Source organism: Zea mays, chromosome 6, assembly GCF_902167145.1.
Source record: "Zea mays cultivar B73 chromosome 6, Zm-B73-REFERENCE-NAM-5.0, whole genome shotgun sequence".
In the NCBI taxonomy this organism is placed as follows: Eukaryota; Viridiplantae; Streptophyta; class Magnoliopsida; order Poales; family Poaceae; genus Zea; species Zea mays.
In genome coordinates, this window is record NC_050101.1 from 133,805,622 (window position 1) to 133,821,449 (window position 15,828).

The following is a 15,828-nucleotide window of genomic DNA, read 5'->3' on the forward strand; positions in this document are numbered from 1 at the left end:
ATTAGTCTCACTTTTCTAGCTATAGAGAGAATTTTCCTTTTATAAGTGTCCTAAGTATTTGAATTCCTTACATGACACCTTATTCTTTTAAGAACATGAAATATCTCTCTATATCTAGAACATGGCAATAATAGAATAATTAGTGTAAACCATGCCATGGGAAAAAGCAACAATTTTAAAGCATGTAGATTGTCATAATATAGAAATGAAGAATATGCAATCTACCATATGAGAGGAATTTCTTCAAAGAATGGTGACATAATTTAAAGACATCTTAAGTGCTTCCAATTTCAATGTGACTACACAAGCCATATGATGATTTTAAGATAATTGCACTTAAGAACATAAGTGTTACCATCCTTTGACTTTCCTCCATGTTGTAGGCCTCGGTCTTTCCGCACATGATAATTCTTTAATTCCTACAACATCAATATCTTCCTCGAGATGATATGAGTTTTAGATATAATAATTCAAAATAACCTTGGGTCAATCTTGGATATAAATCATTGGAGATTGATAGCTTGAGTCAACAAAAATTGAATTGATTCTCTCAAGCACCCCAAAGCTTCATATCATCTCTTCTCCTCCTACAAAGCTTGTCAAGCACATTTTGGTACCCATCGCTTGATGGGTCCGCTAAGGTTAGTAAACAAAGATCTAGGAACCCAAAAGTCCTTTGTGTTAGTGCCTGGTAACCTCATTACCTTTCTAGCACAAGTTGCAATTTTGGGTTGCCTAGTTACATGAGAATTAATTGACAAGCTAGGAGTGGGGTTGTTACCAATGGGACAATCCTTGCATTGATGTCCCTTTTTCCGGCATGTGTAGCATAGGCGTTTTTGAAGTCTTGAAGATTTCTTCTTTCCTTGTTTGTTGCTTGCTACATGGTTAGTAAAAACTTTCTTTTCTAACCCTATGCCTCTTTGTTTCAAATGGGGACAAGATTTGATTAAGTGTCCCTTCTTTGAGCATTTAAAACAAAGTCTATCATCCTTGTTAATAATCAAGCCATTTTTAATGTAGGGACATGACCTAATCAAGTGTCCCTCTTCAAAGGATTCACTACACTTCTTATTTTTCTTAGTGTGAAGTGTGGCTTGATTATTACCTTGGGTGTTACTTTGTATGGAGGCATGGTTAAGGCTTTTGGAAGAGGCATTGAATTTCATCTTTTGTTTCTTCCTCTTGGCAATCCTCAAGTCCTTGATATTTTCTTCAAGGGATGTAGTGCATGCCACGGTTGTTCCCGTCTCAAGCTTCTTCACCATGTGATCACGGTTATCTTGAGAAGGTTGAGCGATGCATTTCCCTTTAAGTTGTGTCAAGCTCATCTTTAGCCTCTCATTTTCTTCTTTGAGCTTTTGATATGTATCATCATTTGTTCCTTCAAATTCTAGCTCAAAAGAGGATTTGCTTGTCGACGGACAACAAGCATTAGCACATGGTAATATAGTATCAATATGAACACATGTGCAAGAGTGAGGTTGTTGGAATTTTAAGTTTTCTATCACAACCTCATGAGCAATGTTTAACATGATATGAGCATCCATAAGATTTTCATGAGAGCATAGGAGCATATCATATTTTTCTTGAAAAGCTAGATTTTCAATTTTTAGCTTTTCTACTTGGTCCTTAAGCAAGGTATTCCTATTTACTAATTGAGCGATACAATGTGAAGCGTTATCTTGCTCAATTGAAATAGTTTCATACCTTTGGACCAAATCAACATGAGAGCACTTTAGCTCCTCATGTTCTTTAGTCAACTCGTCAAAGTGTAGCATTTTCACGGAGAGAATATCTTCTAGCCTTTGATGAGCTTCGCTTTGCTCTCTTGCTCTTTCTAGAAGTTTGAGCATGACCGCCTTATCTTCTTGGCTTAGGCGAGCGTAGAGATGCACAAAGCTTCTTTCTTCCTCCTCATCCTCATTTGTGCTTCCGCTATCATTTTCATTAGCCACACAACACATGTGGGAATCGAAATGGTAAGACAAACCTTTTGGAGAGGTGGATTCATCGTTTGGTCTCCATCGTCCATTCTCTTCTTCTTCCTTGCAAGGGTTAGCATCACAAATACCAAAGGAAGTAGAGACACAAAATAAACTATCATGTTTGGACTCATCAAATTTGCTTCTAATTCTAGTCCAAATATCATGCGCATCATGGATGGATTCGTCATAGTTTGATATGAAGGCATGATAATCTTCTTTGCTAAGAGAATTGCTTAAGATGTCAAATGCTAGATAATTTAAGTGAAAACATCTTTGATCCTCCTCGGAAATAATTTCTTTATTATAACTAGAAGTGAAGATACTCTTGTCTATAATTTGTTCTAATCGTGGATCTACTGTTCTAAAAGCATTTAGCACACTAGTAGACCATGAATCATAGTTAGAACAATCATCAAATAAAATCTCAAGAGTTACCTCCTTCCGAGTTGTGTTCTCCTGGTTCTTCTTGTTCTTTTGGGATCTTCTACGAGCCATCACTTCGAGTTGTTAGACTCAAGATGAAGTGCCTAGCTCTGATACCAATTGAAAGTCGCCTAGAGGGGGGGTGGATAGGCGAGACCTGAAAGTTAAAACTTTATCCCCCACCTAGATCCCTTGATTAGTGGTTAGAACAAGATATATAATTATCGGAGTATAAAACTAAGTTCTTGCTAGTAAAGAGTATAGCTTTCAAGTAATGCGGAAGTGATAAATCAAAGCTACTAATAAGTCTATGATAATAAAGCAAGAAGGCTTAGATGAGAAGAGCAATAAGTTGAGTTCTTTTCTTGCAAAGTGTTGCCTCACTAAATGAGAATTTAACTTAAAGCAACACCAAATAAAGTTAGCAAAGAATAGTGCAAGAGAACTTGGAGTGAGGGAAAACAAGCAAATCACAAGCAATAAACACAATGGACACGGGTGATTTGTTTTACCGAGGTTCGGCCCTCGAAGGCCTAGTCCCCGTTGAGGAGTCCACTTAAGGACGGGTCTTTTTCAACCCTTTCCCTCTCTCCACCGATCACCCAAGGATCGGCGAGCTCTTCTTCTTCTCAAGGATCACTCTCGATCCCGCAAGGACCACCACACTCTTTGGTGTCTCTTGCTAGCTTTTACAAGCCTCCAAAACTTTGGAGGAAGTTCGATGGGAGTCAAAACTCCACGCGCAAATGAACACAAAGATGTAGCATACACTATCTCTTAATGAATCTCACAAGGCACTAGTGCTAAACTCAAATGAGTAGCTCTCAATTGCTTGCTCTCTCTTTTGTGGCACTTGTGTTGGTTGTAGTGGTCTAGATCTTGTGTATAGGATGGATCAATGAATATATGTGGTTGGGAGGGCTTGAGTATGTCAACTAGATGACTTGGAATGTTGCTTGGAATCCCTCCACTTGAAGTGGCCGGTTGGGGTGGTATTTATACCCACCAAACAAAATATGGCCGTTGGGGAAGCTTGCTGGCGATGGGCGCACCGGACAGTCCGGTGCACACCGGACAGTGTCCGGTGCGCCAGCCACGTCATCCTATCCGTTGGGGTTGGAGCTGGTCGACCGTTGGAGGCTTTGTCCTCATGTGGCACCGGACAGTCCGGTGCACACCGGACAGTCCGGTGCCCCTCTGATTCTCTGCTCTGACTTCTGCCGCGTGTACTGTTGTGCACTGTTCACTGTCAGAGTCGACCGTTGGCGCGAGGTAGTCGTTGCTCCGCTGGCGCACCGGACAGTCCGGTGTACACCGGACAGTCCGGTGAATTTTAGCGGAGCGGCCTTCCGTTTTCCCGAAGCTGGCTAGTTCGGAGCCGCTTCTCTCTGGAGCACTGGACACTGTCCGGTGGTGCACCGGACAGTCCGGTGAATTATAGTGGGCTGCGCCTGAGAAACCCGAAGGTGAAGAGTTCGAAGGCAATCCTCCCTGGTGCACCGGACACTGTCCGGTGCCACACCGGACAGTCCGGTGTGCCAGACCAGGGAGCACTTCGGTTTCTTTTTGCTCCTTTGTTTTGAACCCTGTCTTGTTCTTTCTATTGGTTTCTGTTTAATCTTTGACACCTGTAGAACATGCAATCTAGAGCAAACTAGTTAGTTCAATTATTTGTGTTGGACATTCAACCACCAAAATCATTTAGGAAAAGGTTTAAAGCCTATTTCCCTTTCATCACCTTCCGCGCAAGGCAACTCACGCTCGGTTAAGTGGTTCCGCTAGCTGACAGGCAAGTCCTAGTGCTCGAAATGAGGAAGAAACACGACTTCACGCTCAAATACCCAAATGTTCAGGCCTCAGCAGCCGCAAAGAACAAATGCCCATACTCAGGGTACCATTACAAATGGGACTCCGGTTCCACTTCTGTGGGTATGAGCAACCTCCACACCAGAGGGCCTGCGGGATAGCAAACTCTAGGTGGCTCGCCGGCGACCACTGCACCAGCAGCGCGACAACGACCTCCGTCTCGGACGGCTAGACAACAGCAGCGATGGCCTTAGGGCAAACGCTACTGCCGAAAGGCCCTCGTTCACGTCCCCTCATGGGGGGACGAGAACCAGCCATTAAAGCCAAAGAGCCGGAGGCCCGGAGCGCAGGTGGCACTGACGGTCTCATCGGAGGAGGCAACCGCTTCGGCAGAGGCAGCCTCACCTATGGCGACCACCACCTCAGCATCGACGATAACGGCCACCTGCCCACCAACACTGCACCGGCGAACGGCGGTCGCCCCAAAGCGCACCGACAGGTTCTCACTCCCGTCCTCGCCACAAGAACGAGAACGGGACCGTCCGAGAACACGAGTACTGCACTCGCGGCGTACGACGTGTTGTGCGACCCCCGGTGCAGCTGACGGCGCAAGGAGGACCTGGACGTGGCCGGCCCGCGCGCGGCACGACTGTCGCCTGGATGGAGGACGGACAGCTGCACCCTGTCCAGGCAGCAGCAGTTCGCCTTCCCCCGCATGGCTGGAGGACGCCTCCTCCGCAGAGCTGGAGGATGCCCTTCTCCCCTGAATGCCGGAGGAAGAAGCGGGTCGCCGGCCCACGCGGAGGCAGGCCCCAACTCGGTGCGCCCTCCTCCCCAGTCCGGATGATGAACATCCTTGAAGCTGAGGGCGGGGCAGAGGCCGCAGCCCGGCTTGCTTCTCCCCACCACAAGGCTGGTGATCATCCCTACGGATGACCATTGGTGAGGGACTGCAGCCGGGCTGCATGATGAAAATCCTTGAAGCCGAGCGATGTGTGAAGAGCGCCAACCCCCGCGGGGTCACGCTCCTCCAACAACAGCAAGAAGAAGGCAACACGGGTGCTCCCCATCTGGGGGCTCGGAAGGTGGAAGAGCGCAATGCATGAGGGGAGTGCGGAGGCATGTCTACTGCCCGGGGGATCGATCCCTTTTTAAAGGCGGCTCTCCCCACTCGCATTCCAAGCGTCACGGGCAAAGTCTCCACCGACGAGCTCCAGGGTTCCCACCCTCCGACGCGGGGGCTGGGTCCCACATGTCACGCGAGCGGACCAGAAACAGAAGAAGCCAAACCGCTGCACGCGAAGCAGGTAACCGCCCCGCGGTTATAAGCGTTCCCCCATCCTCGCCGAAACCAGCGGGCGAAAGGGCAGGCCGCTATGCAAGAGGCGTGCAACCGCACCACGGTTGTGCACCCTTTCGGCTTCATCGCATCCGGTAGGCCAGCGTGAAGGCCTAGGCTCGCAGGTCATGCAACCGGCGCGACGGTTACTGCGTGCAAAAAACCGCACCGCCACTTGCGCCAGTGCCGCGTCTTCTCGACTGCGGAACCAGTGCCGTGACTCGAGGTAGCCCTGCGCATGACCCAACAGTGCCAATTGAGTGCAACGATCATGGGTCAGTCAGCCGTGGAAGGAGGCGCGGCGGTTGATATGGCCAAAAGTGGGCCGACAGTAATTGCAGCAGTAGACAGGCGGAAGCGGCGGTCAAATCGCCTGCAGGCTCGCGTCCCCTCCTGAAGCGACAGGAGAGCCCTCTCCTACGGCATGAAGACGACGCGCCCTGTTCTGTTCCTCGACGACTCGAGCACGCGCAATGGCCGCCCCGCGAATCGCCCGTCCCGTCGCATTAACTCCTCGGCAGGGCAAGCGACACCTTTGGCAGGCGAAGCGGGCATCGCTTCACCTCCGCCATGATGATCGCGTCAAAAAAGGTGCGCCACACTATTTAAATTCATATCCTTTTCCTCTTCCTCTTCCTCTCTCTTGCTACAGGGACCGGAAAAGGGGATATTTCGAAAAGGATCCTTCTCAGCGAAGGAAACGGGCCCCCGAGCCCTCCTACTAATTAGGGGTTCGAAGGCTGGCCCCTCGAAAGGGTTTGACAGCCGCCCCAGAGCACCCGGGCTCCGCGCCCATTACTGATCAGGGGTTCGAAGGCTGGCCCCTCGGAAGGGTTCGACAGCCGCCCTAGAGCACGCAGAGTGAGGGATGACTCTAGGTACGTCCGTTACATGGCCGAGGCTCGGGCTACGCTCCCGAGGTACCCTAGGACATTTCCAAGACCAGCAGGAGCGATTTTGTAACGGAATCCCACTAGAGGGAGACATCGAGCCCTCGGACCCTATCGAATGGGTCTGGGTCTGGCAAATCACCTGCTGGTACTTTTGGAGCGCGCCTCTGGGCCACTAGCCGACCCTTAACGAACGGGGCACGGGCGTCCACTCGGATCACCCGTTAGCAACTCACTGGAGACACCATGTTCGGCGCCCTCCGAGGGCAACATGGCGCTTCCCCCCTTCCTCCTTGCGGAAAGGCGACGAAGGGGCGTATAACAAAAGTCGAGACGGTCCTTGATCGTCCTCTCGCTCCGTGCAGAGGCTCGGGGGCTGCTCTCGCACCCGGCTATGGCCAAACTGTTGACAGCGTCAACAAACCAGCCTGAAAACTCGGAACCTGACCATGCACCCGGGCTACGGCCAGGCCGCATGAGGGAACAACAAGGCCAGCCGGGGCATCACGAAAAGCATTAAGACCTCAGAGGAGTCAAACCACTCCTCCGAGGCCTCGGGGGCTACACCTGGCGGGTGCGCTCGCGTGCACCCACCGGAACAAAGTATAACCGAGAAAGGCCGGTCCCCTCACAAAGAAATGCGGCAAAGCCTCCAAGCGAGTACCAACACTCCCTTCGAGGCTCAGGGGCTACTGTCGGGTACCGTAATTAGGGTACCCCCAACACTCCTAAACACGGCTGGTAACCACCCTCAGCACAAACCGCGAAGACTGATGGGCACGGTTTAGGTCAAGGCCTCGTCAACCAAGGGACGCAATCTCGCCTCGCCTGAGCCCGGCCTCGGGCGGGAACAGTAGTCCCGAACAAATTCACGCCTCGCCCGAGGGCCTCCTCAGGCGGTGGGCGCACCCTCGACTCGCCCGAAGCCCAGCTCAGGCAGGCTTCGTTGTGAAGCAACCTTGGCCAAATCGCCTCACCAACCAACCGTATCGCATGCACATTCAATGCGGGGATCGCCTGACACCTTATCCTGACACGCGCGCCTCAGTCGGCAAGGTCGAAGTGGCCGCAGTCACTTCGCCCTTTCACTGACCGACCTGACAGGAAAACAACGCCGCTCGCCCCGCTCTGACTGCTGTGCCAACCACCCGGGTAAGGCTGACAACAACCGAGTTCAGCCTCGGGTGCAACAGGAAGCTCCGCCTCGCCTGACCTTAGGCCTCGGCCTCGGGACGAGATCTCCGCCTCGCCCGACCCCAGGACTCGGCCTCAGCCTCGGCCTCGGGAGGAATCATGTACTCGCTCGACCCCGATCTCGGCCTCAGGAGAAGTCTTCGCCTCGCCCGACCTTGGGCTTGGACCGATCGCGCCTCAGGGGATACATCATTACCCTACCCCTAGCTAGCTCAGGCTACGAGGGAACAAGACCAGCGTCCCATCTGGCTCGCCCCGGTGACAGGTAATGATGGTTCCCCGCGTGCATCCATGACGTCGGTGGTTCTCAGCCCCCTACGGAAGCAAGGAGACGTCAGCAGGATCCCAGCCGCACCGCCAGCTGTGCTTCTACAAGGCTCAGGCACTTCTCCGACGACCACGTTATCGCGTACGCAGGGCTCAAGCACTTCTCCGATAGCCACGTTGGCATGTACACGGGGCTCAGGCACTTCTCTGCCAGACACGTTAGCGCATAGCTACACCCCCCATTGTACATCTGGACCCTCTCCTTGCATCTATAAAAGGGAGGTCCAGGGCTTTCCTGCGAGGGGTCGCGCGGGGGACAGGCAAACGAACAGGCTCTCTCTCTCTCTCTCTCTCGTGACGCTTGTAACCCCTACTACAAGCACCCCTGGTGCGAGATAATACAAGCCGCATTCCTCCTTGTGTTCCATCTTGCGTCAACCCATCTGGGCAGGGACACGCAGCGATAAATTCACTGGTCAGCTCGTTTGAGGGTCCCCCGGGTCCGAAACGCCGACATGACTGATAAGAGATTGATGGCTATAAGGGAGATTGAGAAAGACAAAATCATAGTTGCCAGGACCTATAACAAGAAGGTAAAGACTAAGTCATTCTAGGTTGGAGATTTAGTCTGGAAGACAATCTTTCCATTAATGAGAAGGGATCAAAAGTTTGGCAAGTAGTCCATAAGTTGGGAAGGGCCTTATAGAGTTACACATGCAATCTCTGGTAATGTATATATGTTACAAACATTGCAAGGTGATGAGTTACCCAAGGCATTGAATGACCACTTCCTAATGCAATATCATCCTAGTGTATGACAAGATGGTTAGAGAACCGATGGTTTCATATCGAGTTGTTTACAACTTGTATGTTTAGCTTCTCCAAAAGGTTGGGAGCGTGTGTTGAGCACCAGATTTGGCACCTAGGCACGGTTGGACGGTCTGACCATGTGGTCCGGACAATCCACAATTAGATTAATTCAGGCGAGTGTCCTTACCCCCGCACGTGCTTATCTAGCTAATGGCACGAGAATCTATTGGGAAGCATCTTGGGACGGGTCTAGACCTTCATCCCTATATATATGATGGGGTACAGTCGATTGAGGCATTGCCTAATCAATGAAATCAATTTATTTACCAGTTATTTTACATTCTTACCCTAGGAGTAGCAGTGACTTAGTTTAGATTAGTCTTCTTCATCCCCAATCTTCAGCTCTCCTTGGCTTGACGTTGTTTAGAGGGGTGGCCTGACAAGCCTAGAATCTTTCCTCCTAACATGGCCCCTCTCGAGGACAAGATTCATGTTTTGTAGAAGATCATCACAGCCTCTACGCACGCGTGGACGATTCGGACGCCCTGAGCAGACGGTTCACCGCCCTACAAAGAAGAGCGAACCCTTTGCGCAAGTCGCGAATGGTCCAAGCGTCTAAGGTGGACGGTCCATGCTCATGCAAAGAATACTCTGAGTATTTGCTCCTTGCGAGCGGAATCAGGATGGGCTAGGTTAGGTAATTGGCCCAAAAAAGAGCGCCAACACTAACCAAGCCATAAGAACAAATTTAATTAACCTGTCTACCCATTGGCGAACTAATTAGCGGTGGCGTGATTTATCCCGAGAAGATGATGTTGGACACAATCATGTCAACGAAGCAGCATCGCTAAGCAGGACAACATATGTTGGCAACTCAGCGTGAATCGTGATTGCCACTCTATTTGCGTATGTGGAGTCGAGGCCTCTCGTGGCTGCCTAGGAAATGGATCGAGCATACTAACATGATATTAGAATTTTTTTGGGATTCTTTTATGGTGTGTTTGGTTGGATGTATAAGGAGGGATGGAAGTGGGCGGCCACATTTTCTATAGTGTTTGGATGAGAGTCACGTGATGGCGAGGTGAACATCAGAGCAATTTTGGTGGCGGCGTGGTCCAAAAAAATGAGGAGATGATGTCGCCCCAGCCTTATCCTACTTTGACCTTATACCAAACACATCCTTAATGCTTAGGCTCTAGACGATCACCCCTCTTTCTTAAGGCATGTACAACCCTGAGTCTCCGGAACGGTTTTATAAATACAAGAGATAACTAAGAGATAGTATAATATAACACCGAGCCTTTAGATAGTAAATACAATTAAGACACAATATGTATAGAGACAAACTCTTTACGAAGAGCTCGTCTCTTGATTTTTTTTCACTTAGCACTCTAGAGACCCTCAAGAGCCCTCTCATTTAGTTGAGTTGTATATGCCTTTAGGCTGAGAGCCGACCCTGGGTCAAGGCGGTAGGAGATGCAAGAGAGGAGAAATTAGAGAGCCTCTTAGGGCTGGTTCGGTGGATAAAGAAATGGAGGGGATCCATGAAGGATGAATTCCTTTTCTATTCAAATTTCTTCCATATGGATCACCTCCAATTCTCGTCTACCAAATTGACCCTCATAAGTGGTTCCGTGAGTGCAAAGTGTTGGTGCCGATCTGGGCACCAAACACTGGAACAAATCGCTTGGCGGTGCCCTCTGCGAAGGAACGGATGGTCCGTGGCACATGGCCGGACGGTCCACGACCTAGCGCAGGAGCAACTCCTCCTCTACGTACGTCCGGACGGCCCGTTCCCGGGGCTCGAACGGTTCGCGATGGCGCAGAGGGTCTTCTTCTTCGCAACATACCTATATCTCACCTCCCGAGAGGGACCCATAGGGGAGAAGAGATCCTAGAGTGTGTCTTGCCGTCAGCAGGCCACCCAAGACGTCTCTAGTTGACGTAGAGCCGAAGAGAGATGAAGATTTGAGGTAGAGTGGGGCTAAACTAGGGCTAAACTAGAGCCACTCGTAATGCATAAGGTAAAAAAGATTAAGTAGATTTGAATTGATTGATTGTGGGGATTCAATCGATCGTAGCCCTTCATTTATATAAAGGAGGAGGTCTGGACCCATTACAAGTAGTTTTTCGAGTTAATTCTACAAATTTAACTAATAAATCCCGCAAAAAAACTCGGAATCTTAAATAATTCTGCGCACGCGCGAACCGTCTGCGCCACCACCGTGGATTGCTCGGCCTACTATGGCGGACCGTCCGCTTCCCAAGTGGGCTCAACACAAAGTATAACATTTTTGTCTGTAAGTTCAGAGATCTTCGGTGTCCAATTTTGCCATTTTGGATTCTGAAAATTGGACGAAGCAAACGAAGGCAACATGATGAAACTTTTGCACTCCAGGTTCTACTGTAAATTGAGCCGTGTCCAACAAGCGAGCACCATTCGTTGCAGTTGGCCCAAAAATACTTGCCCGGCCCAATCGAATCTCTGACCGATATACCGAACCCTAGCCCAGTTGTTCCGCCGAGCGAACGATCCAGAAGCAGAAGCCACCGATCGGCGTGCCGCGTGCGTGAGGCGATCGGAGCATCCCGTCCCGAGGAGGAAGACAACCGGCGACGCGGGGGGAACATGGGGAAGACGCCGGTGCGGATGAAGGCGGTCGTGTACGCGCTGTCGCCCTTCCAGCAGAAGGTAATGCCGGGGCTGTGGAAGGACATCACCACCAAGATCCACCACAAGGTCACCGAGAACTGGATCTCCGCCACGCTCCTCCTCACCCCCGTCGTCGGCACCTACCAGTAAGCCTCCGGTCCCCTTCTGTGCTAGCTCGTTCGGCTGCGTTTCGTCCCCCTCACCCAGATCTGGTCGGATCGGGGTTGCTCCTGCTGCTGGCTGGCTGGGGGATCCAGTTAGGGTTCGATCGATTCATCTCTTTCTTAGATGCGTTGGTGGCCCGGATCCTCTCATTTGCTCCGATTTTGGTAGTTCTAACGAGGATTTCTTTATTTGGTGGTTTCGTTTAGGGTTAGTAGTACATTGTACAAAGGATTTGTCTAATGCATTGACCTGCCCCTTGGTTCGATTGTGGAAATTGGAACTACGAAGCTAGACACAGGTCATGCCTGGCTTTTATTCTACTTCATGCGGCACATATATGTGCATCTTGATGATTTCTTTACCATCGTTTTATGCCAGCGAGGTGAGGTATGTGCAGATGAAACACGCTGCCTAAGTGTCCTGTAACGTGTTACTAGTTAGGTGTCCTTACGCTATGGTTTCTATTTATGCTTGAGTATAAAACACAGATGTCCGTATTGTGTTGGCTAGGTGGGTATGAATTTGTGTTTGGAGCCAATAACCACAGTTTAAATCCCCATTGGTGCATAATTTTTAGTTTTTGTACCATTTAAATATGGGGGGAAAGGATAGGTGAACTGAAGGGAAAGGGTGACACACGACGACAGTGGAAGGTAGAAACTGGTGATTTATATAATAGAGTCTAGTTAGTTGCTTGTGTATCGCTACAGTTTCTATATATAATATAGGATTTCTTTGTACAATACAATCCAATATGAGTTGTAGTGGTCAGAGGTGAGTGCTCTCTTCCTAGAGACCATGGTTCGAATCCCTGTCCTGGTGACTTATTTTTTTTATATTTCACTGGCGACGCTCGCCACGCCTGTGGGGAGGGGGACGACACAGGAGATCCGACCGAGTCAGAGGGATGGCGGGTTGATTACAAAGAAATATATGAGACTTTTTGTAAAAGTGATGACGGTGGAATCGCGGAACCAAGAAAACTGGTGCTTTAATATAGTATAGATTTGGTTGCAGTATATGCTTTTATCTCTTATTACCAACATGACACACCATTTAGTTGATTAGTGTTGCCAACCCAAACGTGTAGGGTTTTAAGGTATTGCTTAGGATTGTTTTACCTTGTAGCTTGAAAGTTCAAACTAGTTGGAACTTTTGCATGGTGATTAGTTAATTTAATGTGCTTTTTGGACTGAATGTTCAAAGGCTAGTTTAAAAGACTTGTCTAGGTGTACTGTTTTCAAGTTTTGCATGTAATTTGGGTGCTAATCTTGTCTCCGCGGTCTTGTAGTAGCTTGAAATCTGCTTAGTAGTTTAGCCTCTTCTATCTGATTGATCATATACAAATCTAATGTTCTTTTGATTCTGAACTAACATTTATTGGTAAACACTATTGTTAAATCACATAATATTTGTGTTCAGGGGCAATAAGGCCACATACAGAATCCAAGGTTGCCCAGCTTAGGAGTTGCAACCTCTATGCTCATAGGAATCTTATAATACTTCGTTTTTGGTTAAAGTATAGATGGGACAGGTGTGTTCTGTTTGATTATTCTTAAGGTTTTCCAAGGTATGGAAGTTAGGGCAAAAGTTAGACAATTCAGTTTAATTAAGCAATAGTCCGAATATTCTTTTGTAACTTGTAACTCTCAATATTCTTCTTAAAGGTAAGTGCAATTTGGGATTGGGCTCAGATGTAGATTCAGAAACCGATTTTCTGTGTTCGGGGGTTGTATCCATGTGAGATTGTGCATCTGGTGTAACACTGACCCTTAGTAGTGTAAGTCTCATGTCATGTCCTACGGTGATTCAGGTGTAGGCTTGTTTGTCTCATGACCCAAACTACTTCCATCATGGACTCATGCTGTGAATTAGTGAAAAAATTCATGGTCATTAGGATAATTTCACACCAATTCAGAAAGTGGAAGCATAATTTCCTTTAAAATAGGTTTGTCAAAACTGGATTTAGGCTATCTTACTATCTCCGTACCTATATTCAAACTTCACTTTATGAACATTTCAGTCTACAGTGCAAACAATGTAAAAATAATGTTTTGGGTGACCATACAGTGACCATATCTGTGTTTATCCTGTTCTATTTGGTTGCCCAAATAAAATATACTACAATTCTAAAAAATGCAGCTTGATTCATTGAATTTCCTTTTGTTGTAGGACAGAAAATCGTGAACAACTAATCTTCCTCGTTAGATTAGGGGGTTGCAGAATTCATATAATTGGCATGCATGATTCTGATTCGTTTCAATGCTTCTATGCAGATACGCCATGTGGTACAAGGAGCAGGAGAAGCTTTCCCACAGATATTAAATGCGCTGCCCTTCACAGACAGCACTTGGATTTAACATTTGTTTGATCAATTTCAGTTCAACGCCTTTTCATCGTTCCATATGCATGTATGGTATCCGTGTCTGGCAAACTTATTTTGAGGCTTGTTAAATATGTACCTTTTGTCTCTCAAGATGTTAAATAAAGCAAATTAACTTCCAGTTTCTCGTGTTTGTGTTTAAGAATTGGTAACTGGGTTTATTTGTTAGTTGTCTCATTTTTTGCACCAATGAGATCAGCACAATAGAACGTCTCTTGAGATCCGTTTCCAACATCAAGACGGTCCGAGGACACTGGTCCTAATTGTGTAACGAAAAATAAAACGATTTTTTTTGCAAAAAAAAAGTTCGTTAAAAATTCATGGACAAGAGCTACGTTTCGAACTTACGACTCCACATTCTGCTTTTGAACTTTGTTAAGATCTATGTATTTTATAAGAACATATAATCAACTCAGTGGGTGTTTGGTTTCACGTGGCTAATACTTATTTTGAGTATTAAATATAGTTTAATATAAAATAATTATACAGATAAATATTAAAAGACCAGCCAAATGTATTAAATCTAATCAAGTTTATATTTAATACTCATAATTGTTATTTAAACATTTTATGCGACACCAACTAAATTTTAGCGAGAGGAACATGTTGAGGTGAATTGAATGTAAATTAAACTAATTTATAATCAATTCATCTCAACGCATGTGGATTAAGTCTTAGGGGGTGTTTGGTTTTATGGACTAATTTTTAGTCCCTTTATTTTATTCCACTTTAGTTCATAAATTGCTAAATATGGAAACTAAAATGTAGTTATAGTTTCCGTATTTGGCAATTTATAGACTAAAGTGGAATAAAATAGAGGGACTAAAAATTAGTCCATAGTAACCAAACACTCACTTAGGCCCATTTTGGTAGCTCATGTTAATTATACTTTGGAACGTAACTCTGCAAAGCCTAGTAGCCTATTCCTAGTGGGGAACCTCGCCTTTTCTCGTGCCAACTACCCATGCGAGAAAATTCCCCTGTGCATGACTATTCTTTTTGGAAGGCTACTTTATGGGGTATCGGTCCGCCCGCAGCCGAGCTTCCACGTGGAATCACGTACAACCTCCGGACGTCGGGCTTGTGACTTGCCAGATGCCCTACTGAAGTTTGTGGTTAAGGCACAACGATTTGATATTTGCTTAGAACAACTTCAATAGGAGCCCTAAACACAAAAACAAATTGAAATATAGGGCCTAAATAATAAAAGACATCTTCAATATGAGTATTATTTTAATAAAATTCATCTAAACATTTTAGGGTCCAACCTCATGAATAGCATATTTGGGACCCATAAAGTGTCGGCCCTATACTTTGCGCGCTCTTCACAAGAAATTTCGCTGACCGTCTTTTTCCTCGCCCGCACTCCATCTATTGGCGATCCGGCTGCACGCCCCCACCCCGTTCCTCCAACCTCCCCTCCCGATCTGGCTGCACGCACGCACCCCATTCCCTCCATCCTCCGCTTCACGATCTGGCCACACACCTTCGCTCCAGTTTGGATTTCGCGTTGTGGTTCTCGACGTCGGATCTGCTTGGTGCTCCACGAGTACATTTGTGTGGATGAACATAGTATTTGTGTTGAAAGAACAAGAAGTTGTTGTTTCTATGTATGTGCGAGTGAGCTTATTATCTATCTATGTGATGTACGTAACAACCATGTTGTTGTTTCTGTGATGTAAGAACAAGAAGTTTTTGTGAAGAACAAGCAGATTTGTGAATTAAGAACGACAGTTTGCATATCTGTATTGAGTTGCCCTAGTTTCTGCAAAGTAAGAAAAATGTGGGTTGTTCTCCTGTAGTAGTCTGTTTTCTTATGGTTATGTGTCCTCAGTTATTTTTTGTGGTGTCATGCAAACCGGTAAGGCTAAATCATGTCCTGAATCTGTGACTGCTTTCTTATTGCTACA

General features: G+C 47.3%; 1 protein-coding gene across 1 annotated transcript; it reads left to right on the forward strand.

The window, feature by feature from the left end:
* The first annotated feature begins 11,180 nt into the window (after positions 1-11,180).
* LOC100193376 (ubiquinol-cytochrome c reductase complex ubiquinone-binding protein QP-C) lies at positions 11,181-14,038 on the forward strand. Its single transcript, NM_001317234.1, has 2 exons — positions 11,181-11,516; positions 13,812-14,038. Exons 1-2 carry the CDS (start codon positions 11,347-11,349, stop codon positions 13,858-13,860), a joined length of 219 nt encoding a protein of 72 aa, NP_001304163.1. The 5' UTR covers positions 11,181-11,346; the 3' UTR covers positions 13,861-14,038.
* The last annotated feature ends 1,790 nt before the right edge of the window (positions 14,039-15,828 follow it).